The sequence below is a fragment of the Hakea prostrata genome, chromosome 7 (assembly GCF_041222555.1).
Source record: "Hakea prostrata isolate BN-2017 chromosome 7, UWA_Hpros_2, whole genome shotgun sequence".
Classification (NCBI taxonomy): Eukaryota; Viridiplantae; Streptophyta; class Magnoliopsida; order Proteales; family Proteaceae; genus Hakea; species Hakea prostrata.
In genome coordinates, this window is record NC_142606.1 from 8,751,604 (window position 1) to 8,777,210 (window position 25,607).

Here is a 25,607-nt window from a genome sequence, read left to right on the forward strand (position 1 = left end):
TAGGAGGTTAATGGTTATTAGGCAAATAAGCACCCTGTTCGGTGGGGAAACAAATAATAGAAATACAATCCCAAATTAGCACAAGTTGTTTATAAACTAACTGGTTAAGATATACGGAAATGGAAGAACCATCTATTACAACTATAATCTTTTAGCACCTTGGTTATTCACCTATTAGGGTTTAAAGGTTAAACTAAAATTACAAAACTAACCTAAAACGGTATTCGGTACCGTTGGTATATCGGTATGTATCAATGGTATACCATCTAAAACCATAACCGTATCGTACTAAATTCCAAAAAACGGTTTTGGTATATACCGTACCGAATTTGAATCGGTATGGTACGGTGCGAACAGTGCGGTTTTAAACGGTATGGTATGGTACGGTATGGTTAAACAGTTTCAGTACCGTATTGACACCCTTACTCACCCCTATAATGCAAAATGAAAAGAAATTTCCCTTTAAATTAACAAAATTTAAAAAATTGTCTTAAAATTTTTCTTTTCTTAGTGTTTTCCTTTAAAATTGTCTTAATTTTTTTTTTCTTAGACAATGTTTTTCTTTGCACAAAACAAGCAATCTAGCTTTATGTCCAGAAAGAATGGGGTGGGAAAATTCTTGAAAAAAATATAGATTTTTTATTTTTCCCTTAAAATGGTAGATAGTTTTGCTGCTTGGGATGGAAAATTTGTCTGGTGATGTGACAGTCCAACTTTTCCATCACAAGCCATTTTAAAACCTTACATATTTGGTGGGACTTTGTGAGAAAGTTAGGAAAAGTAAAATGTAAAACCCACCACTATCACTTCCACAAACCCTTTTCTTTCTCCCTCACCCCACTATACATGGGACCCACATTTTTTTTCCCCACCCCACCTATGCAAACAAATGCAGCCGTATATCCGCGGTGGATATTTATTTCTTCACAATGTCCAATGAGAAGAATATCTAACAATCTGATCGCTGCTCTTCTTACGAATGAGAATCTGCAAGACAATGTGTCTGATAATTACAGCCTTACAGGAACATCTTCGGTGATCAAATCAGTAGAAGCACAACAACTAAAAGAGACTCTGGACGTGAGAGATCACAGAGCCTGAATGTTGAGAATGAATAGTAAAAACTCATACCCCCACATGGTGAGCAGTGAGCAGTAGCGTTTAAATAAGTTTAGCATGTCTACCGTAGACCGTTGGATGAGTGGTAAGTCATGGATTGTTGATCGTTAGATGTAGGGCATCCCCACATGCCCTAGTTGTAGTGCTATACTCACATAAGAAAAGTGGTTATTAGATCAGATCATTCCTCGATTGTTAGGGATTCCATCTGCAAATCTCGAAGTGGCCGCCCCACCTACCGGTCCCTTCTAAGTAGGGATTCTTTCCTTCAAGGTTTAAAGTATCCCACGATACCATAAGATACTAGGAACTGTCGATCATCTCCGTCTCTCTTGTTAACTATCTTGTGCGTCTCGCGCGCGCTCTTTCCTTCCGCGTCCTCCTCTTTCTTGCTTTTCGTTAGCTTGTGCCTCTTCTTTCCCACGTACAGGTTACCAGGAGTATAGTCTAACCAACCGGTTGAATCCTTCCCCAATGTTGAGCACTTTTACCATTTTTTTTTAGGCAGGAAGACATTTACTTGTGTAAGGTATAATTTGGCTTGTGGGAAGACAAGATGAAATTCTCATATGGTACGAGAACTGAATCCCATCATCTTCAAATTTCAAGTTAAAAAACTAGCCTAAAAATTGCATGGTGGAAAAAGTTCTTGATTGATGCAATTTTTTGCCTAGAGATAAAAATAAATTTGAAGATGACTTACACGTGTTGCATTGGCTTTGCCTGAATCATTTAAAAAGACATACAAGGTAGTGATGGAATTTACAAGCATTCCTTTTGATAATTCAAATAATAGTCTTTTTTTTAAGTCTGAATGCCAAGAAGAGGCAACAAAATTAATCGTAAAGTCAGTTCGGCAGGGTACCCCAAACAATTGAAAGAAATTCATTATCTTCAAGCATCCAATTTTAGTGTTTCCCCACCACCTCCTAATTGGTTAACAATGACAAACAGTTGCCTTCCATGTCGTCTTCTTTTTCTTTTCTTTACCTACACGAGATAATATCCTTTTTCATTGCTACAAACTGAGATCCAAGCTTCCAGGGTGGCAAACTGCTAACAATTTCATATAGATGTCCTCCCATTTTCCCATTTGGTTTTCAAAAACAAAAACAAATAGAAAAACACCTGCAAAACAATATTCCTCAACTTTTCTCCAAAACTTACCTCAGACGAGAAATTAAGCGTTCAGAAGGATAAGAATTCCAATGACCTTCACATTGACATATTCTATGGCATAAGGTAGCCACTGAAAGAGCGAGGTTGTGAGCTGCAAAAAAAAGAGCAGAGACAGCATTCAACGTCCAAGAAGAGCTTAACTCTTCTTACATCCCAAAGCAATCTTGCCCTCTCACTATATTGAACGCTATACATCAAGTGACCTGATGTCTTTTATCATCTCACAGTAAACAAGCTTTGAATCCTTTCTCCAACGCCTGTGCATCCAAGTTCTTCCCTATGAAAACAATCTTGTTTAGTCTAGTTTCGCCAGGTGCCCATAATCGATCTGGAGAACCTTGGAATATGTCATGTACTCCCTGTACAATAAAACCATATGGAAATATCATAAACCAATCTTACCTCCCTTCCAAAAGAGATTGACCTTAACCCCCCCCCCCCCCCCCAAAAAAAAAAACACCCAAAAGAGAGGCCAGTAACTAATTGGGTAGTAAATAGCAATTAATAAGCTCAAACTACACTAAAAATTAAATTCCTAAATACATCAAAAGTCCTAATAATCTACAATCTTGTATGCCCATAAATCTCAATGCAGACAATAATCTAGAGTCATGCAAGGACCACAAACCTGAATGCAGGCGTCTTAACATTGACTCTGACGATCTGAATGATAACATTCCATCTACAGGCAAATAACAGGAAGAAACCAAAGACTTGGGTGTCTCATCTAATATGAACTTGTTTCCCATTATTATGGTTTAGACACATCACAAGCACAGCATAATAAGAATATATTCCAGGAGCCACAATTTTCACTGTTACTGTTTACTGTATTTTTTAGAGGTACAGGGATTAGGAATTAACAGCATCATCCAGACAAAAAACCCTAAACGGTACCAGCTCTATAAAGCAAGGAGGAGGCATATCCCAAAACACATGCATACCATAGCAGAAGGCAAATATAACATCAAACCAGATTTACTTACTTGAAAGACGAATCTCTCACCCATTCCCTCAACAGATAGGAGACCTTTCATTCGATATATATCATCACTCCTTTCCGTCAGTAGTATACCCAACCACATATTAGCCTGCATGGGTTACTGAAAAGATTAGCAATCTAATGCATCAGTCTCCAGTCTTGTACCCATGCCAACTAGATGAAACTAAAAGGCACTCCTACAAGGAGCAGTTAGACAAAAACAGTTTAAGAGAAATGCTTTTAAACTACATAGACTACAATGATTGCTCAAAGCACTCTAGTTGAAAAACATATGACCGAAACAATTTTATGTGAACAGACAAAGTACACATGCTACCAAAGAATACATACGAATCTTAAAACCAACCTTCTCAAGATCCAAATTGCCTTCACAAACTATGCTCACAGAAGAAACCCCAGGATCATGAGTGTGATCGTGACCAGCATGTTCTGCATCCAAAATCTCAAGGATATCATGCATTTGCAGTTATGTACAACTTTAAGAGTACTATGTCAGGAGAAGATCCCAATTGAGCATATAAGACACCATCAAATGATACAGATAAGAAATGGAAGGTTAGTCTCTTTACAATCAACGAAACTATCATAGACCATCATAAGTGTTACAAATAGGCCTCAAATTAAGGAAACAGGCATTATACACCTTTACAAACACGTAGACATGTTTGATGCAATACAGGCATGGATATTAGTTTATTCATAAAATCGTAGGAAGGCAAACACTGCCAAATAATGTGGGTACGTCTGCAATAAACCCAATAGAATTGATTTCGAAACAAATTCTGCCCCAAGATTGGGTCTTCTTTTGCCTTGAAAAGATAAGGATGAAAACCTTTACAAATTTAAGAAATAACCAATAAGTAATAATTTATGGGACCTTTGAGTAAGTTCAGTGATCAAAACAATATAATGGCATATGAAGCTGCATTTGGCCCAAGGAGGAAAAGAAAAGAACAAAATCAGCCCAAGATTCTTAAGCATATCGTGATAAAAATTCAAGAGACATAGGAAGTCATCAGTCTCAAGTTATTTATGAGCCATATCTAAGTAGTGACATAAAGAAATTATATCTTGGATAGTTACTATTTTAATAACTTGTGAAGCCTAGAACTCGCCTAATCTTTAGCCCTCTTGGCCTGCAGCAACCAATTACCTCTCGATTGGGATGTAAACAGGAAAAATTGCAAACACATGTTCTATGCTCCACAAATGGACCTTTTAAGCCCTAGTCTAGTCCATATTAAATGTCATAGATGTCTTCTAACAATTGAAACAGATAGTGAGACTCAAATTAACAACAACAAAATAGTGAGATAGTTGCAGCTTCGTTAACAATTTAACTAGTGCAAGCGATAAGAAAAATAGAATCAGATACAAATTTATTATCAAGTAGATACCAGATTCTGAAAATTAAAACAGAATCACATAAACAAGAAGAAAGAAAAAGCCACAAAGATAATAAGCAGCTGTAAGAAATCAGTTTGCTAGGTCTGAAAAAGGATACATGTTTAGTCAAACAGCCAGAATTACAGAACTCTATCATATTCCGAGATAAATAAAAGCCAACAGATGACAGCAACTTCAAAAAAATGCAAACAAAAATCAACCAGTTATTACCAAAAAAAAGAGTTGAGCTGCTGCTAAGAATGTTGTCCAGTTAATTATGAGATAAGCAATCAAACATATCTTGACCATATCAAATCGCATTGTACTCAGAGACACACATCTATAAGCACCAATAAACTGAATTTAAGAGATTCGTATATGATGGAAAAACCGATGCTTCTATACTGGGAACTGATACTAAGCAACTTACCATGTTTATGGTTATGTTCCTCATGATGGTGGTGGCCATGGTCATGGTCATGATCATGATCATGACTTGCATGATCTTCATGACCCTCCTCCGTATTAACAGCACTCTCAATCCTGGCAATTGTACAATGCTGTTAGTTACCAGCACCCATGCATACAGCTAAGCTCAAAAAGTGTAAGGGAAAAAAAACAACATGCATGCATTAAATCAGTAAGAATAACCTTGGCTATAAAATCCTCAAATTTACATCATTTTATTGTGTCAAACTGCTGAAATATGACAAATTCACTAGTGGCAGACCCAAAAAAATAAGTAGAACCGAAATTGGAATAGATGAAGCCTACAACAGACTACTCAAAATTCACTGCTGTGGTTTTCTAAAAAAGGGTTCAGTAAATACAGTCCAACCAGTGACGCAGGAAGAGGTTTTTTCAAAGATAAGTGCACGTTTGCTAACAACTCTGTTCCTTGCATCTGGCATTTTTCTGTGCTAGTAGAACAGGAAACAGAATCTTCTGTTTGGCTATACAACTCTGTTTTTATGTGCCAACGAAACAGACCAGTTTCTTCATTGTACCAGAAGCAAGATTTTGGAAACACCAAAAACCTTGTTTCCTAAATTAAAAAAATTGACTCCAAATAAAGCACCTCCTCCCGAAATTTTCCATCGAAGGCTCAAACAAAAAGAGAGAAAAGTGAACACATGCAATTCCATTTCCATTGTCTTCTACCTCTATCTCTGCCTCTGCAAAGAGTTTTGGAACAGGTTTACCAAGCACCATTTTATGGTTCATTAACATTTTTTAGCATACAGACATAAAAACATTTTGGATTAAAAATGAGTTTCAGAACAGAAGCATTACCAACCAGACCTAAATATTCAACACAACAATTGAACAAATATTGCAGCATGGTAACACAAAACAAATACAGATGCAAATATTTATGCAACCTCCCATGCATGTGGCACACAAAAGGGTTCTGGAGATGGATCCAGATGGACGGAACATTTTGTTGAGCAGTAAATAATATGAAAGAAATTGGACTTCAACAACAAGATGGAAAAGTTTAATAAATTTAGAGGTACATGATATAAATTTAAATGAACAAGGCAAAAAATTATTTGCAGCTCACTGGCAAATGGAATCCACAATCAAGAAACCAAGAAAACATTGAAATGGAAAGAAATATAACCTCTCCAGATCGAAGCCTCCAATCCCAAGAACATAATCCAAATCAACTTTGCCAAATTGAGTACGTTTTAGATGTGCCATGCTATTTATGGTCTACACCAACTCACCAAGTAGCAGCACCAACAAAAAAGTTAATACATAAAATAGTAAACCCTCAAGGCACATGTAAATTTAGATCAGGAGACTATTTTTTTTTACCTTTATACGCTGGATCAAGGAAGCAGTTTCTACTTCTGTGACAAGGTCAGTCTAGGAAAAAAAAAAAAGCAGAAAGCAGGTAAGCGTGTCAGTCTCAGTTGAAAGCAAATCGTTTCATATTTTCCAGAAAATTGATTAAATTATAAAAAAATTTAAAAAAAAACCACAGGACGATCATATTTCCCCTTTAAATTGACGGTTCCAAAAGCTGATTAATTCCTTTGAGATCGTAAAATCATTAAACAGAATAAACTCATGATTGACATCCACCATTTTAATCAAAGCAGTGGTCTAGTTTCAGGTTTCCAACAATTCTAGCTGCACAAACTAGGCCAAACAATGGTTGGCCGACAAAAACCAATTCCAACAGTAAAATACACATGTATACATATATAACGCCTACCTTGTTCACTATAATGCGATCAGCATAAGCAATTTGTTCAACTGCCTCATTAACGACACCTTTGGGCTTAATCTCATCCAAGTGAAAACCAGCATGTTTTGCATCAACCAGGGTTACAACACCATCCAGCTTGACATCATTGAAAATTGTATCCTCAGCATAAAACGTCTGGATGATTGGTGACGGATTTGCTAATCCTGCAAAGTTAGCAAATAGGTTTGGGGGAGGGATGGGGTTAATCACTAATCCATACATATGGAAAGATCAAATAATCATATAATCTAAATTGAAGACTTGAAGCCAGCTGAATTAGAAGTTCAAAGGAAAATAGGATGGATTCCCTTATAGAATTATTATTCTCCACTTCCTCCATTAGATTTAATTCAATAAAGGAACAGAGTTTGAAGAGCTGATAGAACAAAGTTGTCACGCTAATCATAACTATTTTCCTTTCCCCCGTATTAATTGTAGAATACACTGGACCAAACAAAGTGGGAACCTATATTCTCTTCACAACTTCACATGCATTACATAAATAGACAACAAGAAGCAGCTAATCATTAAAACATATGAACTGATAGAAAGTTAAAAAAAAGGTTACGTTTTCCCTGAGCTGCCAGGGCATACTACACTAGCATTTCTGTCTCTGACTCTATTACTCTCCTCACAGGAAATGACCGTACTACTTCCTATGTATGATGTCACTATATTGGACCTCATTTGTGTGGTCCCCCATGCCACTTGGTCAAAGAACCCTCTGACCAAAACATATACTCTTTCATCAGAAAAACTGATGACTCATTTTCCTTGAAGCACGTAACAGGACTTAGGGATGCCCTCACTCATACAATATCATAGGTAAATAAAAAACCCACAAGTCATTGCAATAATTGAGGTCTCCACAGAGCATCTTAACCCAATAAACTATAAACTACAGGAGAAATGCATTGCCTACCAGTAGTTTCTATCACTGTGTGATCAAATTCCTACCTGTAGTTTCTATCACTATGTGATCAAATTTTCCTTTCTTTTTCTGCACCAACTCTGAAATCATCCGAACAAGATCACCTCTCACGGTGCAGCAGAGACAACCATTATTGAGCATGACTATGTCCTCAGCCCCAGTGGTCTTGGCAGCAACTAAAGAACCATCAATGTCCACTTCACCGAACTGGGAATCAAATGAATCAAAATTAAATGTGGTTCATGTTATAGCTATGTAATCTTTTTAACTCCTAGTTTAATGGGCAATATTCAAAAGTATTTCCACAATGTTAAGCAAAAGGATGTCCACACACCCCCCGGCCCCCCTCAAAAAGAAAGTAAATAAACACAATAAAAGCCAGTAGCAGCTGAACCCTTACCTCATTCTCAATCACTGCTATACGCTTTCCATGGTCAGCAGTCAAAATATGGTTAAGTAAAGTAGTCTGCATAAAACAAGACCAAGTTCAAGCAGATTAAAATATGCAATCTTTCCAATTGAACGTTCCACCAAAGAAGTATCCGTTCCAATACTCTACATGCACGACTTCAGATCCACATGAAGAGTGCATCAGATCCCAAACACCATGCTTTCTCCCTAAAGCCCAGAGGAATATTATAAAATGACCCATTTAGAACTTTCTGTACTTCATAAATTTTCAAAACACCAATCCGTCTTCTCGTCATCAGTGAAATGATTATCTCCGGATTCTTGCTAAGAATACGAAAAATTAACCAGGCAAGAGGGACTAACGAGTAAGTATAAGAAAGTACCTTTCCAGACCCCAAGAATCCAGTGATTATTGTAGCAGGAATTCGACCATCGGGAGGAATCTTAGTCAAAACATCGGCGTTCTCGCTCTCGGTTGTGGTAGCTCCCGCTGTAAACAGGCGAAAACGCCCATTCGAATTTGAGAAACCCGAGACCAGTTTCAGGTGCGCTGAAGATGTTTGTAAGCTCCGACATGGGTGAAGCTTGGATCTCCATTGGAGTGAAAATAGTTTATCTGGAACTCTACGACTAATCGCCTGTCGCTTTGCTAATCCAATGAAGGTTGTCGCTAAGTCCACCGATATCGTAGCCATAGCTGCTTGTTCCAGTACAGTTGCTACAGTACAGATAGGAGAGGGAGAAAATAGGGGTTTTGGGTTTAAACTGTTTCGCCTTTCAACACTTGAGCTATTTGAGATTGTGAAATGAGAACAGGGTCTTATCCGGAATTTTCAGGGCCCAGTTGAAAATTAAATTATAGACTTCTAAACATGATGATCTCAGTATCCTTCTAGACAACTCTAGGTCTTTCTCCAATATCATTCTCCTTTTCTGAGAGAATATGATAGTATGTCTTTCACTCTTTCTTCAAAGGACTATGATGGTAACACTGTTTTATTTTTTAATTTTTTTTGTGGGTTTTAATTCGAAGAAATGCCATCGCAGGGTGAACTCATTACCCCCCCGGAAATATGGATCTTTACCACTCAACCAACTTTGCATTGGCAATAGTAATACATGTTTGATTTGGCAATATGGCATCCTAAACAAACGCCACTTTAATGGAATCTTCTATAGTTCTATTCTTTATTATATTTTCCTGTCTAGTGTGAAAAAAAGTGTTACTGTCCCACTTCTATTAGGAATGCCTACCAGAGTCCTTAGTGAAAGTGAGTCTTCATATGGCAATTTTCACTATTTGTAGATTCGAATTTTGCTGATCTATCAATGATCAAGATGAAGCTTATGTGATAGGTTGTGAAAGTTCGAAACGATTGATGTTGAATAATCAACGGATGAGTTGTGGTTATGGGTAAAATGTCATTCAAACTTACAGCTAGCTAGTTCTCTTCAAAATGCATTGACGCGCACTAATTGACAAAATTAAACACCATTAAAGTATAATTACAAAATAATATTAATAAGATTGTCCCAATCTTGATTTTGGGTTTACAAATACTTCAAATACCCTAAGATTTTTTTTAAAAACCATTACCCTAAGATTAATTACAAGTCGTTTCTTTTATTTTTCTCCTATTAATTAACATAAATTAAAGGGAATTTGGAACTTTATCTTGAGTTTGAAAGCTCAATGCAATTCAACCACAACCTTAACTTTAGAAACGGAAATTACACAAGCCATCAATTTGATTCAATGCAATCATTGGGTAACAATAACGATAGCACGAGGAATATGACTATAATATAGAAAGAGCAATGAAATATATAGATACCCCATTTGAGATGGGTGAACAAAAAAAAGATACAAATGAAATCCAGAGAGTTTTTTTGTTACGTTGCCTTAAATCAACATGCGTTGGGTTTGTTTTAGTCTTGTGGATGGCATATAATAAGAATAAAAAACAAACATAACTTTAGTAAGATTTGGTTGGGCTACAGTCAATGCTTGACAGCCAATTCGACTTTGTTTTTAGTCATGATTTCCATTTTATCCAATCGTTAAATGTGACCTTTGTTATGCCTTCTCGTGCTATTTCTTTTTACTTTAATTGGTTTAGAGAATAAACTTATTCAATGTCAACTTTTCTTTGCTATTGATATCGATTGGTAAATTTTGATAGCCATGAATGAGCTTTTCTTTAAAAATCCTAAGTGCCTCCATAAAAAATTATTAAAATATATTTAAAAGCATTTAATGAGATTTTTTTACAATTACTGTTGAGTATGGGTAAGATGTCTACCTAGTATACACTATCCCGATCAGTTCAATAGTAATTACCCCACACTCTAAGAGTTTTTATAAGGTCAAACATGATGATGTTTCACATACAAAGGGTATTATTAATCGAGATTCACAAGGTTTTCCTTTATTGGCCTTTGCATAGGGGGTTAGATGTGAATCTCCTTTTATAGCAAATGCAATAGAAATTTGTTTAGGTGTTTTTCAAGCTTGCAGAAGCCGAGCGAGAATATTATTGTAGAATTTACATGTAAATATCATTACAAATTTCTTTGATTTTAAGATATTCGACTTAACAACTCTTTCGGTTTTTTATGAACCCTTAAGGACCTGTTTGGTTACATGAGTCTGAAGATTTCAAATATCTAGAGATTTCAAATTTATAGATTTCAAATCCATAGAATCATAATTTATAAAATTAAATGTTTGGTTGTGGAATGAAATCTGTGAATTCATTCAAAACTATTTGATTGCGTGATTTTGGATGGCATGTATAACTTTTTGAAACTCGGATTTCACCCCTTCCATTCCGCTACGACTGATCAGATAGATTTTACACCACGGGTTTTCCGTTCGGAGATGAATCTCGATTCTCCCGCCCAAAAAATTTGTGGAGATAATTCCATATATGTATGGTTGTGAACCGTGCCTAACTAACATTCTACCGTGCACTACTATTTAATATAAATATAAATATAAATTCCATCAAAAGTCTACTGTATCATGCACGACCGTTCAGAATTATTTTGGTAGGAGACCGTTGAGATAACCTTGTATCAAAATATGAAAGAAATAGGGCATCACTTATTTATTATTATTATTTATTTTTTGGTACAATAGGGCGCCAACGTAAGGAATAATCTCTGAATCGTTCGGATAAACATATACACGGAAACATTGTAACCGGCGTTAAGAAAAATAATCTACACGTTAGCCCCACTTCCAGATAATAATCAAATTGAAAATTCTACGGGGGTGGGCTTGTGGATTATTCTGGTTTTCTGTTTTGGCCTAGGGAAAAAAAATCATTGAGAGGCTAACCCAACCCAGTCAACACGGAAGGTGCTTTCATCGTTCCTATCTCGAATTCTTCCCTCCTTGGATGGAAGTGAAACCCTAGAGCCTGTAAACTTGAATATACAAATGGTGCGAGGGACGAGTCAAAGCATTTCATCTCTCTAATTGCATATGTGTTTGACCTCGTCTGATGAATTGGCGTAAATCTCTGAATAGAGATGACATCCGAGATCGAGGTCGTTGATGAAGGAGAAAGCCAGAGGGGTTCTAATAGTCGACTTTCGACGGAGGCGACAGCAATCGGGGCAGGTGAGGAGATTCTAAGGAACGATGTATACACTGCAGCGGCCTACGGTGACTTGGAGAAGTTGCAGAGGTTGGTGGAGCACGAAGGGTGTTCAGTGTGTGAACCAGATGGGCTTGGATATTATGCGTTGCAGTGGGCGGCTTTGAACAATAGGACCGCCGCCGCACAGTATATAATTGAGGTTTTTGATCGGATTCTACTCTCATTTTTTTTTCTTCATTTTTTTCATATTGAACCTTCATTGATTGGATGATCGGATTTGCAGCTTGTCTTCTTATTCTTCGTTATTGATTCTGTATTTTGTTTTTAAGTCCCACATTCTTCTTTGTTATCTTTTGAAAGATGCCAGTTGACTCTTACGCTGTTGTTCCTTGGTCCTTGAGCTTAGGTGGTGAATTTTGCTTATTCATCGTTCGTCTCTCATAGTAATTATCAGTTGTACTTTAGATGTGGCAGTTCAATGTTGATATTCGGCTATCTACGATTAATTCGCATTGCATTCCGTTGGATATACTTTGAAGACCAGAATACCAATATTTTTCTTCTTGTTTTTTTCCCATTCATTTTCAAATTTTTATATTTTTCGCCTTCATATTCCAGCGAGGGGGAGATGTGAATGCAGCCGATCACACTGGGCAGACAGCACTGCATTGGAGTGCCGTGCGGGGAGCGATTCAGGTTGCCGAGCTGTTACTCCAAGAAGCTGCTCGTGTGGATGCTGCTGATTTATATGGTTATCAGGTTAGTCTTCCTCCCTGCCCCCCCCCCCCAACACCGCACAGCCCCTCTTTTTTTGTTTATTTTCCTCCAGTCCCTTCGCTTTCCAATCGTTATTGGAGGTGAATTTGTTGTGGTTTGTTTGTTAGGAGAGTATTCTGTTAAAGGCCAAGGAGTAACTTTTATTTGAGTAAACAGAGACAAGTTACTGACATTCCATTTTTTGTGACTTCTGATCATGTGGGCATCCGTGTGCCACAGGGTTCTGTACTACAGTGGAGGATGTTGATGTTGAAATTGAAATGTATAAGTTTCTCATGATTAAATGGAGAAATGAATAGGGTTACTGATATTTCAGTTTTTATTACTTGTGAGCATGTGTGTATCTGTTACCTATGGTATTATGCTCAACACTTGAAGATGTTTATATTGAAATTGAAAGGCGCATTTTAGGAATTATGGAAAGTTAAGAAAATCACCTCTTTAATTGTATCTAGTTTATTTGGGTGGTGGGATGGTGATTTATTTTTCGGGCGAGAAAGAGAGGGAGGGGGGAAGACAGGGTTATTAAATATTGTGCTTCTCATAGCCCATTGTTTGGTAAATTATATACTTCCTGAGTTGAATGAGTCCTGTTTCTCTTGACTTTGCTTTCATTTTCCTTTTAATCTCAATGCATTTTACTGCTTAAATTCTCTGGGCACTAGTTACATCTTTAATTTCACCTTGATGCAGACAACCCATGTTGCAGCTCAGTATGGTCAAACAGCGTTCCTTTATCATGTTGTTACAAAATGGAATGCTGATCCTGACATTCCTGATAATGATGGAAGAAGTCCTCTACACTGGTAAATTACGATTTGGACTACACTCCTTTCCTTTTTCTTTTAATGAAGAAATTTTTGACTTTGCTTGCTTTCAGTTTTGTTTTCAATCTGTATGTGCACTGCCTGGCAGAGCAACAAATTAGAATGGGAAAAGGTTTCACATCTGGGTTGTCTAAGTCTCCTCAATAGAAGACCTGTTCTATTTCCTTGTAGTTATGACAGGGATGATCCTGGTGTAGCCTCAATTGTATGAGGGCCAGTTGCCTTACTGCTGTTTCTGATACTTGCACCCATGACCAAGTATTCCAAGGGAGCACTTGACCAACATGTCACCTTTGTTTTTGTGGATTGGAGAATGATGCTTCCCCTTCCGTTAATAATCCTGTTAAAGGGATTGGTTAGCCACCATACTCCACAACCTCCCAGATATTTCCACAATTGTATAGCAGAATTTCATTTAGGCCTGTTGTCTTTCTTGCATTCATATTTCTTAAGGCTTATTTGGTCTCGTCCCCACTAGCCTTTCATAAATATCTATAATTTTTGGTGGGGTGTCTTGTTGAATAATGTAATCTTCCAGGTCATTTCTGATTGACCTATTTCCATGCAGTTGGTGACAACATACTGATCCCATTTCTTCATAATGTCCCCATCCCTTGCCAATTCTCTTCCATCGTTACCCTTGATTTACTTTGCCTGATTGGAACCACACTATTTTTCCTTTCTCTTATTGCCCTTTAGAATATAGTGGATCATGAATTATAATATGTCCCCTAAAATAGAATAAGCATATTCTGAGGCTTGAATTGGATAGGTGGTTGCTGGCCCAAATCAGTGGTAACCTGTCTGTAAAACTTCAGGTTATCTCATATGTGCTGGCTCTATTCTTTGCTCTATTCTTTTCCAGGAATGTTATACTTTATCTCTGGTGCTGTCACATTCCTATCATACACATATATATTATAATTACCAAATTTTGTTTTAAACTACTTGTTAAGTTTCATTGGTCCATAATTATGGATGATTGCCTTTGTTAGATATGTGCGTTATTTTATCGCTGAAATGAGATTTCCCCTCCCCTAACTTTTCTTTTGGGTTTCACAGGGCTGCCTATAAGGGTTTTGCTGATTGTATACGACTTCTTCTTTTTCTGGATGCATATAGGGGACGGCAAGATAAAGAGGGTAAAATACGCTCCATGCTTTCTCATTAAGTAACATTATGCTTTTGGAGGAGATAGATTCTACAGATTCTACTTTCTATGTTAATTCATCTGGAATCTTAAATGATGTTACTTAACTGTTGTCTCCACCTTTTGTTAGGTTGTACCCCACTGCATTGGGCTGCTATTCGCGGTAACCTGGAGGCATGCACAGTGTTAGTGCAAGCGGGGAAGAAAGAAGACTTGTTGGTGACTGATAACACCGGCTTTACACCAGCACAGCTTGCTTCTGATAAGAATCACCGACAAATTGCTTTTTTTCTTGTAGGTATTCTAAAACCAAAGCACTTCAAGTTTACTAGTGGTGTTCATTTAAACCTTACCCCATTTAGTTGGGATAGGTTATTTTTTGCTATTGTATTAAGACTTTCAGCAATTCACTGTTGGAATCAAATGTCTCTTGATTCTGAACCATGCCTCATGCACTATCTGCTCACCCATTATTATAAGATTGCCAAAAGTTCCTTAAGAAGTACATTTACAAAGAGAATAATCTTTATGGCATTTATCATTACAGATCAACTCAACCTAATTCCAAACAAACAGAACTAGCTGCATAGATCGTTTTTCAAGAAAAGGAAAAACCTTTTAAGGGGAAAAAAGAGAACATAGAGAACTTTTAGTGAATGAGATCATTTGATGGGCTTCTATTGGTTAGGCTTTATGTATTTTGAAATCAGAGCTTATTGGGCTTGTTTATTATTGTTAGTTTTTCTTAGCTGCCTGTTTTATAGGGCTGTGTTTGGAATAGTAGCACTGGTGCTGCTGCTTTTAGCTTCAGCTTCTTGGGGCTTATGTGCCTTTCGATAAAATAGTTCTTATATAAAAGGATCTTATTGATGTTTTCTGATTTTCAGAGTTATTTCTAAAAGAAGCCTAACTGGACTTCGGAATGCATAGTATTTAACTTCTTTTCCGTGCAAGGATTGCAAATCCACATGTGCATATTGGTTGTTGTAGAAACTAATATTTCGATTAAATATTGCAAATTGCTATAGACATAGCACACACACATGTCATTTTCTTACCAATTTTAAGCTAACTCAAAACTCAAAAGTTGATTGAGATATCTTATGATTCTGAAATAGTTTTTAAGATGCTCTTTCACTCTCTCTTTGAGTTCTGAAGGACATTGCTTATTTATCCTTTCCAAGGAGATCCTTTATTTATTTATTTTTTCCTGGGTGGTTTTTGGAAAAGTAAAAAAGGGGGGGGGGGGGGTTGTTGATTTTACCAAAATTACCTTAGGGCCTGTTTGGTTACATGAATCCAGAGATTTGAAATCTCTGGATTCATGAATCTGAGAATTATACCCGTTTGGTTGTAAAAATCTCTAGATTCATGAAATCTAGAGATTCGCCTTTTTACACTAAAAACGTGAATTTGTAGATTTATGGGTAAGGGGTGAAATCCAGAGATTTCAAAAAAGCTATGCATTTGCACATTCACAAAAATCACGTCGATCAAATAGTTTTTTAGGATGAATCCACAGATTTCATTCCACAACCAAACATCTAATTTTATAAATTATGACTCCATAGATTTGAAATCTATAGATTTGAAATCTCTAGATATTTGAAATCTCCAGACTCATGTAACCAAACAGGCCCTTAAGTGGAGTTTGATGAAATTTTCTTATATGGCCAATTTTTCAGGGGAACGCCAGAAGGTTGTTTGATAAACGCTGTGATGGAAACAGCCGCCTGGGTAAAATTTCAAAGCTAGGGCTTGCACCCGTACTCTGGTGTATAATACCTATGTTACTCGTGACCTATATTCATTCTGTCATCATGGGTACGTTGATTCAGTGTTGCATTTAAAAATTTGCCATATGCATTTAAATGCCAATGTTTGGAACTTTCCCTAGTTACTCCTTTCTTGCTTTGTTACAGCTTCAAATCTGCCGAAGTTAACACCTGGATTTGGACTTTTTGCATGGTTGGGTGTTTTTCTTGCTACTGCTGGGCTAGTTATGTTTTATAGATGCAGCAGGTATTTTTTTCCCTACCATTTGATATTATTCCTTGATTAGGGGGTTGGAAAATTGACCACTGGTAGGATTCCCTGGGAGATAATTCTTTGGAGGGGGTGCAAATGACAATAGATTGGTTTATTTGTAATAGCATATGTTCTTCTTTGTTTCCTTCTCTGTTTATTGACATAAATAGGTTGAGGTTCCTGTGCTGCCATTAAATGAAGATAACTGGATAGTTTAGTCATTACTGATGTAATAACTTATCTAAGTTTCTGTTGTTGAGTAAGAAAGCACCTTGCTTCATCTAAGATGCAACACAGTCATGTGCATGATGTAGCCTCAAGTGGATGAGGGCCAGTTCTTCCAAGATCTTTTAAGAGGACCCACTCATATGGAACCAAGAAAGGCTTCATTCAAATTTTGGCGTTAGTGTGTATGGTAGTTGTTCCCCAATTGGTTCCTAACAGTTGTTTTCTAATTCCCTAGTTGGGTTTTGGTTTGTTTGATGAGATATAAAGGGATAAAGGTATATGGATATTTAGGGTATGAAGGATAATTTAACCCGTCCCATCGGAGGTTGATAAATTCGTTGATATGGGGTTGAAAACTTAGGGAAATGGAATAAAACCTTAAAGGAATTTATGTTTTGATTCTTCAAATAATCTTTTGAAGTTTCAGTGATTTGGATGGGTAGTTTGGAGATATGGGGTTTGTTGATTTTGGAGGGAAAGTAGGGTGATAAATAACAAGGATGGAGAATCTAGGTTTGGTTGGTCTGATGGGGCTGAAATTGGGATGGAAGGTCACTAGGGTTGTGGGAACCTAGGTCCTAAAGTTTGGGACAGATTCAATGGCTAGATTGGCATAGATCTGACCTTGAATTTTGGGTGTCTGAAAAAGTCCGAAGATTTGAGATATTTCAAGAAAATAAAAAGAGGGTGATTTGAGAAGAGTTGTTAATTACATAACACAATCCCTATAATGGGTTGCGATGTATATGGGAAGGAGTAGAATCCTTCAACCAAAACCCTAGGTAGCTTACTTGATCAGATTGAGGTCCCTTGACATTGATGAGAAGCTCTACTAACACCTTGCTCTTAGGCAGCAACACTCTCTTCATTAATTGTATTCTCAAATCTGCTTTATTACATGCCCAGGACCTTTATTTATAGCCTTACATAATAAATCTTACTGAAAACGGGATTTAGAATCAGACCTTCCTAGTTGTACTCAACATGCTAATCCAAATTCAAATAGGACTCTTATGACTAAACTTAAAAGGATATTTTTTTAATCATATCCTAGACTTTATCTGACATTAACTTAAACTAAAATAAATCATAAAAGGACTATTCTGCCCTTATAACTTAAGTTGTGCAGAATTTACATAATTAGACCAATTAAACTAAAATAACAACCTATTTTCGTACTTGACCTGAACACTAAACTTACGGGCCATATAATTGGGTCCATGATTGCTTAAATCTGCTGAACAAAGGCCCAACACCCATACCTATCAACCCTAAGTTGATTTCAAAGGGAAGTTGGCCAATTTGGTGTCAAACCTACATCATTGTGTTTTTGGTTTAATCCATGAATTAGGACGTACAACAACAAAAAACAACAAGAAGAAGCCTTGTCCCAACTCCCAACTAATTGGGGTCGGCTACATGGCCTAAGCTATGCATATCATTTCTCACCACTTTTCTTAAGGTTAGCTTAGGTATGCTCTTGTCTCTTCTAATTCCTTCAATCTAGATTATATCACTTCTCCAAATCCGGAAGAGGGGCATTTACAGGCCTCCTTTGAATATGGCCGTGCCACCTCAAACGACTTTTTCCCAGACCAACTCTAATATGATCATTCCTTATCTATTCTTCTTAGTTTTGCCACTCATCCATCTTAGCATCCTCATTTCTGCTACATTTCTACATTATTTTTTTTAATAGCCCAACACTTTGCAACATACATCATAGTTGGTCGAACGAGGGTCCTATAGAATTTAAATTTAAGCTTTAAAGGAATATTTCGATCACACAAGACCTTGGACGCACCTCTCCACTTCACCCAACTTATTTTAATTCTTTGGGAAATATCATCTTCTCTATCACTTTTTTTTATTGATAATTGATCCAAGGTACTTAAAACAATCACTCTGAGGAATCTCCTTACCATCAACTTTCGCCACCTCGTTGTCTGCTCGATTATGACCAAAGTTACAACCTAGATATTCTGTCTTCGTTATAGTTAGTTTAAAGCCTTTGATTCCAAAGCTACTCTCCATGATTCTAACTTGGTATTAATCCCTACTTGAGTCTCATCTATCAACACAATATCATCAACAAAAAGCATAACCAAGGAACCTCGTCTTAAATATCTTTGGTTAATTTTCTATTATAAGTGTAAATAAATATGAGCTTAAAGCTTGACGTAGTCTAACTTTAATTGAGAATTCATTACTTTGTCCCCCACTGTTCTTACACTTGTCATTGAATCATCATACACATCCTTGAGTCCTTAACCATGTCCACATATTTAATTGCAACACTTCTTTTCTATAGTACTTGCCAAGTTAACGCTCTAGGAACTCTATCATAAGTTTTTTCTAGGTCAATAAATACCATATGAAGGTCTTTCCTACATTCTCTATACCTTCCATAAGTCTCCTAATTAGTTAAATAGCATCTATTGTAGATCTTTCTGGCATAAACCCATGGTTTTTCGTAATTGTGGTCAAGTGTCTCAAATGGGTTTCAATTATTTTTTCCCATAATTTTGTAGTATGGCTCATCAATTTAATGCGTCTATCTTTATTTTTGTAAGTTGAAATTAGGATGTACAAGATTGAAAAATATTTGGTCAACTTACACTCGAGGTCTATAGCTCGCCTACACTCCTTTACGCATATGGCTTTAAATTTCATGAACTTCAGATTTGCTTCAAATTTCATGAACTTCAGATTTTCTATTATTATTTTCTTTAAATAGTGAAATTTTTTGCAGAACATAAACAGGCATTCTGATATTTTAAAAAAAAAATAAAAAAAATGGAAGAGCTATCTATATGTCCCCAATTAATGCAATTTGAAAAAGATAGTTTATGAATCTCAAATTTCAAGCAAGCCGAATAATCAATTTATAACCAAGATAAAAGAAACAATTGCATTGTGAAGGGATGAAATCAAATTGATGGAAGGAAAGGAAAAAAGAGATGAGATCAATCTTCTTGACGGAAGTATCCAGTAAAGGATGCCTAGAAGGGCCAACTGGGCTTTAAATTGCTTAATTTTGGTTCGGAGAGTTTTATATACATTAAGCTTCTTATTTTTTGAGTTTTTTTTTTTTGGGGGGGGGGGGGGGGGGGGGAATGTAATGCGCCTAGTTTATACACCCATAAAGTGGGGGTAATGATGTTACACGCAATTAGGTGTTAAATTCAAATTTTGATTTAGTGATTGAGTTAGGTTAGGATACTTAGTTCTTAGATAGATCCTGTTTCGGTTTTATTTACCTTATTGAGTCTTCAAGAGTAATTAGAGTCCTATGGGTTAAATTAGGAATTTTAGAAGGTTTATTATACGCAGTGCAAACCCCTAACAATTAGATGATGAATTGAATTTTGAGTTTCTTTTATTGTTACTGGTGACTTGGTGAGGTACACCCACTCCTGCGACAGGGGCCTCCCTCTCATGTGCTTTCTTCACCTTCTTGATTTTTTTTAACAAGATCAAGTCTAATTTATCGGCAATTTTTTTGGATGAATTTTTTTTATTCAGCTATTTAACATTTTAACCTACATTCTCTTCTAAAATTATAAGTTGAATCATCCCCATCCCCAATTCTTCTTCTAACCTTTTAAATCCCCAACCCTTAAATTACCTTCCTTTTCTTTCTATTTTCGTGGACTTAAGGAAACCAAAGTTCTAATCTTGACCAGTCTGACTGTTGGAAACACTCCCAAACTTTAAGGATCTTTCCCTTATATATATCATTACAATGTTCTCTACAAGTTTCACCCCATTCCAAGAACTTTTCATCTCATATCTCAAGAGCCTGCTGTATCCATTCATACACCCCATTACTCTAATTTCTCCAACTATCCAGATGTATCCCAATCAACTACCCAAAGTCTTAGAACCCTGAACCCTTACTTTTTTGAGATCCTAGATAGGTGGTCCCTAGTTGAACGTCTTCAGGCTAAAGGTTATATTGTAGGAATAAGAGATGGGTTGAGGAGAGGAAAATCCAGGAGACCAGTCCGTTGTAAGTTGCTCAATGGCTCCAGTTTTCTTAAAAGTAATTCATATTCTTCACCCAAATCATCTTTAATTGATGGAGTTTGTATTGCATAGACTTTCTAAAATTCCTGTATGACTTTGCAATGGATTCTTAATCACTCCAATACACTTGACAAAGCAAATAAACTTCTATTTAGCTATTAGGTATCCTAATTTCATTTAAACACTAAACCAATAATCCAGTGTACTGGCTTTATTCCCAATAATTCTAACTTCATTTAAACACTTAACCAATAATACAGTGTACTGGCCTTATTCCCAATAATTCTAACTTCATTTAAACACTTAACCAATAATCCAGTGTACTGGCCATATCGCCACTAACTTGCACTTTACCTAGTGATGCGGTATAGTTGATTTTTTTATGCCTATATTTCAATGTTAGATCTATAGAGTTTAACTGTGGAATAGAACCTTTCAAGTTTCAAAATGTATAGTCGAGTTGAGTTTTAGCTTTACATGCTGGACCTAATGACATGCTGACTGATGACATGAGACTTGTATTGATAAATTCTTCTCGTTCACTCTTATCTGTCTTTTTCTTAACTATGAAAAATAAATACTCTTGTCAATTAGCACATGTATGCTATTCAATACATGGTTACAAGGATAAGCAAATTGGGATGCCAGTCCAGACAAATTGCACTTGTCCAGAGTAGCATTTGATGTATTGGATGGCTGATCTAAACCAGATCACCTGATGGATTTAATTGTTTCACAGTGGCTCATCTAATCCTTTCAGCGTCTCTGTCACTGCTTAGGTTTGTATTCACTGAAATTCACTCGAACTCCTATCCAATTCCTGACCCAAGAACCAGGGTTCTGTAAGACTAGAAAGAAAGAAAAGTCAACAGTGTGTTGCATGGGAAAGTTATGTTTTGCTGCTTATATTTTGTAGATCAAAGTTGCACATAGGCTTTTGTGGAACATGATCACATCACTTCTTTCCAAATGTGACTGCACAATAGAGCTTTTCTGGAGGGTGAGGTTCCATGTAGCAGACCCCATTTACCTGAGATTTTCCTGACTGGCTGGGCTGTGTCTCCTTCCTCTTACATCTTGAATTTTTCACTCATTTCTTTCCACCACCACCCTCTCTTTTTGCATCTCCCTTCATTCCCCTTTTCTAGACTTCAGTTTCCTGTACATCGTTTTGATTGGATTCATTTAGCTGACCCTGTTAAAGTGGGACAAAACTGGACTTGTCATTGTAATACTGCACATGGGAACAATTTAGAGCTTTGCTGTGATAATGCGGACAGGTCATGCTCACACTGGACTGATCTTGTCTGATTGCATTTGTTTATAGGAAAGATCCAGGTTACATCAGAATGAATTCGCATGACTCCCAGAATATGAAAGACGATGTGAGTTTTTTTAATTTCCCATTTCCTGTTGCTGTAATGATTTCTTGCCGGTGAAATTCATTTATGTTTTAATTAGGCTGACATTTTCTTTCTGCCATAGCTTCTTGCTTTTATGTTTTGCTTATCATTTATCCAGAGCATTTACGATCTCTTTCTCCTTTGTGGTTCCAATAGGAACCTTTACTGAAGATCGAGGTCGGTCATCCTGCTTTGCTAGCTGGGAATTGGTCTCAGCTCTGTGCCACATGCAAGGTCCCATATCTTGCTGCTTTTAATACCGTGCATGTGATTGATTCTCTGATATATTTTTTCGTCATGCAAATATTTAGCTACTCTTTCTTTGTTTTTTGTTTTTTTGTTTAGATTGTCAGGCCTCTTCGTGCAAAACACTGCTCTACCTGTGATCGTTGTGTTGAACAATTTGATCATCACTGTCCTTGGGTTTCAAATTGTATTGGGAAGGTAATTTGAGACTTATAATTTGTATCTTTAATTTTACTACTTTTCCGCACCCATCACTTCAAATATCTAGAATTGTGGGAACACTTTTTTATTATTATTATTTATTTTTTTCCGGTTGGGGGGTGGGGTGGGCGAGCAGAGGAGGTAAGGAGGACCATGAGATCACAGGGAGGATACCATGAGCGCACTATCATGAAATGCATTTGGGAGGAGGGGACCATTAAGGATATTGGTGTGTTTTTTTTGTTTAATTGAACTTGTAAATTCTCCTAACCATTTGGGGAAACTAGAAGCTTATAATAATTCAAAAGAAGTAACCGAGTTTACAGAAACTCAATTTACACACCAGAATCTTTCCCTTCGAAGTGTCAAAGTAGAGTTAGAAGGGTGTTCAACTTAGATGGTGCATTGTTTCAGTCAGCTGGTGATTGAAATGTTGGCTTTGGGAGCTTCACGGTGTTTATTGAATGGTTGGTCCATCCTCATTGCTTAGTTACCACATCTATTTTTGTAAGGATCTACTTGATTGCTGTGGGTAGTGCGTCCTAAGGATATATTTGATGGTTCCGTTTTCTTATTCTGAATATGAATAATGATGAAATTGTGCCCTGATCTGTAGTCTGACCTTCTCGGTGTCTGTCTACCATTGCAGAAAAATAAGTGGGATTTCTTCATGTTTCTTTTTCTAGAAATAGCCGCCATGCTGATTACTGGTGTAGTTGCTTTTACAAGTATGTGACCTTATAACTGCTTCCTCATATTAAGTACCCTTACCCCCATGTTTCATTTCTCTGATATAAATTTAAGCAGTACTGTCATCTTTGCCCACTTTAAGGAATTGAAAAACTCATTCCTTATGCAGGAGTCTTGAGGGATCCAAGTTCTCCATCATCTTTTGGAGGATGGATTAATCATGCAGCCACTCACCATATGGGGTCCTTGTCATTTCTGATTGTGGACTTCTTCCTTTTCTTTGGTGTTGCAGTTTTGACTGTTGTGCAGGCTTCTCAGGTAATATTTATAATTTGATTTATTTTGAGGGCATTGACATCTAGATGTAGCTTAGGAATCAAGAATGCAAAAGCTGCTTTATTGTTGTGGGTGTTTTCCTTTTGGGTGGGTGGGGGAGATGGGAGCTAACAACCATCTGAGAGGAAATGATCTTTATAGCTTGCTGACGAATAATTTTTATGTCTAAAATCCTTTTTGGTTTCTAGCTAATCAATGCATGTCATTTGCTTCAGTGATTACTTGTCTAATATTGATTCCCTTTTTTTCCCTATCTGGTTTTAGATATCCCGAAACATCACAACAAATGAAATGGCAAATGCTATGCGATATAGCTATTTAAGAGGGCCCAACGGGCGATTCAGAAATCCATATGATCATGGCATCCGGAAGAACTGTTCTGATTTCTTGGTCAACGGTTACAATGAGGATGTGGAATGTGTAGAAGAACCTAACCATGAGGAGATTGGAATGATGCAGATGGATAGGACTTCGAATGTGCAAAATGGAGAGGCACATTCTCACCATAGCAATATCAATGGTCATGTTTCAATTGATCTAGATTCTTGCAAGAATGCAACAACTCATCGTGGACACGTCCACTCCTCTCAGTGCAGCCATAATAGCCATGGAAAGGCCAATGGTGTCCCATTAGGGTTGGGTATTGGCTTATGATAGAGCACTGCCCATTCTGTTGTAGCCTCATGATTTGTGACATTCCCACTGTACTAGGTGATCAAATTATTCTGTTGTAACCGTTACTGTTCATATGCATACACCTCTTAGTTTTTTTGGTCTCAATTTCTCGTTCTTTTTCTTCTTGTGTTTACAGTTCTCCTCTTTTGAAACTTGTATCTTTATTCTTTTGTAATTTGATGTTATAAAGCAATAACATCGAACAGGTATGTATAACTGCTTCAGTTTTGATTTCCTTGATAGTTTAGCACCGGGAATGTACATTACTTAACATTCTAGTGCAAACCTGTTTTAGTTAATTGATGGGTTCCACACACTTCTTACTCTGCAATGAGCGCCTGAAGCAGAAACCATTCTGAAAATTGAGAGTAAATTCTGTGATGGGTATGGTGACATAAAGCATTAAAGATCCTTAGGCAAATGGTTTATCTATCTTGCTCATGTCAATCCACAACTGTTATAAGTAATCATCTACAATGATTTTCTTCTTTTCTGAAGGCAAATATAGAGACAAAATAAAAAGTGAACACCCAAGACTCCAAGAGGGAAACTACCGATTCTCTTCAACTATGTGGATCCCCCACTTCACCCGAATCATTAAAAGGAACCGTCATTGATTAGAACTTTTTAAGTGGGGTAGATGGGCTAATAGAAAGCCTAAATGATGGTTCTTTGGTAGTGTGGTAGTTGCATTCTTCAATTCAACATTGCTATTAAATGTTTCTTTGCTAAGATTCATGTGACAAATTATGAATTCCATACAATCGATGGGACTACCTAACTGATCCCCTTCTTTTAGAATATACATAAATGTGAATCCCACAAAAGTGACTCAGTTGATGAACACTACTACTTTGTAAATAAGATATAAAAAGTTGGAATCTTATTACATCAGAATATATGCAGTTTAGACCCTAAGAAAAATATTCTATTGTTTTTTTTTTTTGGTAGAAAAAGATATTCTTTCTATTGTTGAATCCAGAAATTTTCATGTACACGTCGACTGTATTTCCCTTGCAAGTTTGCATTTGGGGTCCACTAGAAAAGGTAATGTTTCTACTATCTTTTTCTTTCTTCTTAACAATTATTGCTTAAGTTAAACGTAAGAGTGGATTATTGGTGG

At 36.8% G+C, this 25,607-nt stretch overlaps 2 protein-coding genes across 2 annotated transcripts; one reads left to right on the forward strand and one right to left on the reverse strand.

Moving 5' to 3' along the window:
* Positions 1 to 1,852: 1,852 nt before the first annotated feature.
* Positions 1,853 to 9,059, reverse strand: PTAC17 (plastid transcriptionally active 17). Its single transcript, XM_089163226.1, has 10 exons — positions 8,670 to 9,059; positions 8,276 to 8,341; positions 7,902 to 8,082; positions 6,912 to 7,108; positions 6,509 to 6,559; positions 6,312 to 6,403; positions 5,118 to 5,230; positions 3,648 to 3,730; positions 3,285 to 3,389; positions 1,853 to 2,657 (listed from the first exon to the last, which is right to left on the reverse strand). Exons 1-10 carry the CDS (start codon positions 8,979 to 8,981, stop codon positions 2,520 to 2,522), a joined length of 1,338 nt encoding a protein of 445 aa, XP_089019352.1. The 5' UTR covers positions 8,982 to 9,059; the 3' UTR covers positions 1,853 to 2,519.
* Positions 9,060 to 11,557: 2,498 nt separating this feature from the next.
* TIP1 (Ankyrin repeat family protein with DHHC zinc finger domain-containing protein) lies at positions 11,558 to 25,076 on the forward strand. Its single transcript, XM_089160993.1, has 13 exons — positions 11,558 to 12,093; positions 12,513 to 12,653; positions 13,365 to 13,477; positions 14,561 to 14,640; positions 14,779 to 14,942; positions 16,334 to 16,472; positions 16,571 to 16,670; positions 22,261 to 22,318; positions 22,493 to 22,570; positions 22,682 to 22,780; positions 23,433 to 23,511; positions 23,643 to 23,791; positions 24,074 to 25,076. The coding sequence occupies exons 1-13, from the start codon at positions 11,824 to 11,826 to the stop codon at positions 24,461 to 24,463; spliced, it is 1,860 nt and encodes a 619-aa protein (XP_089017119.1). The 5' UTR covers positions 11,558 to 11,823; the 3' UTR covers positions 24,464 to 25,076.
* Positions 25,077 to 25,607: the final 531 nt, after the last annotated feature.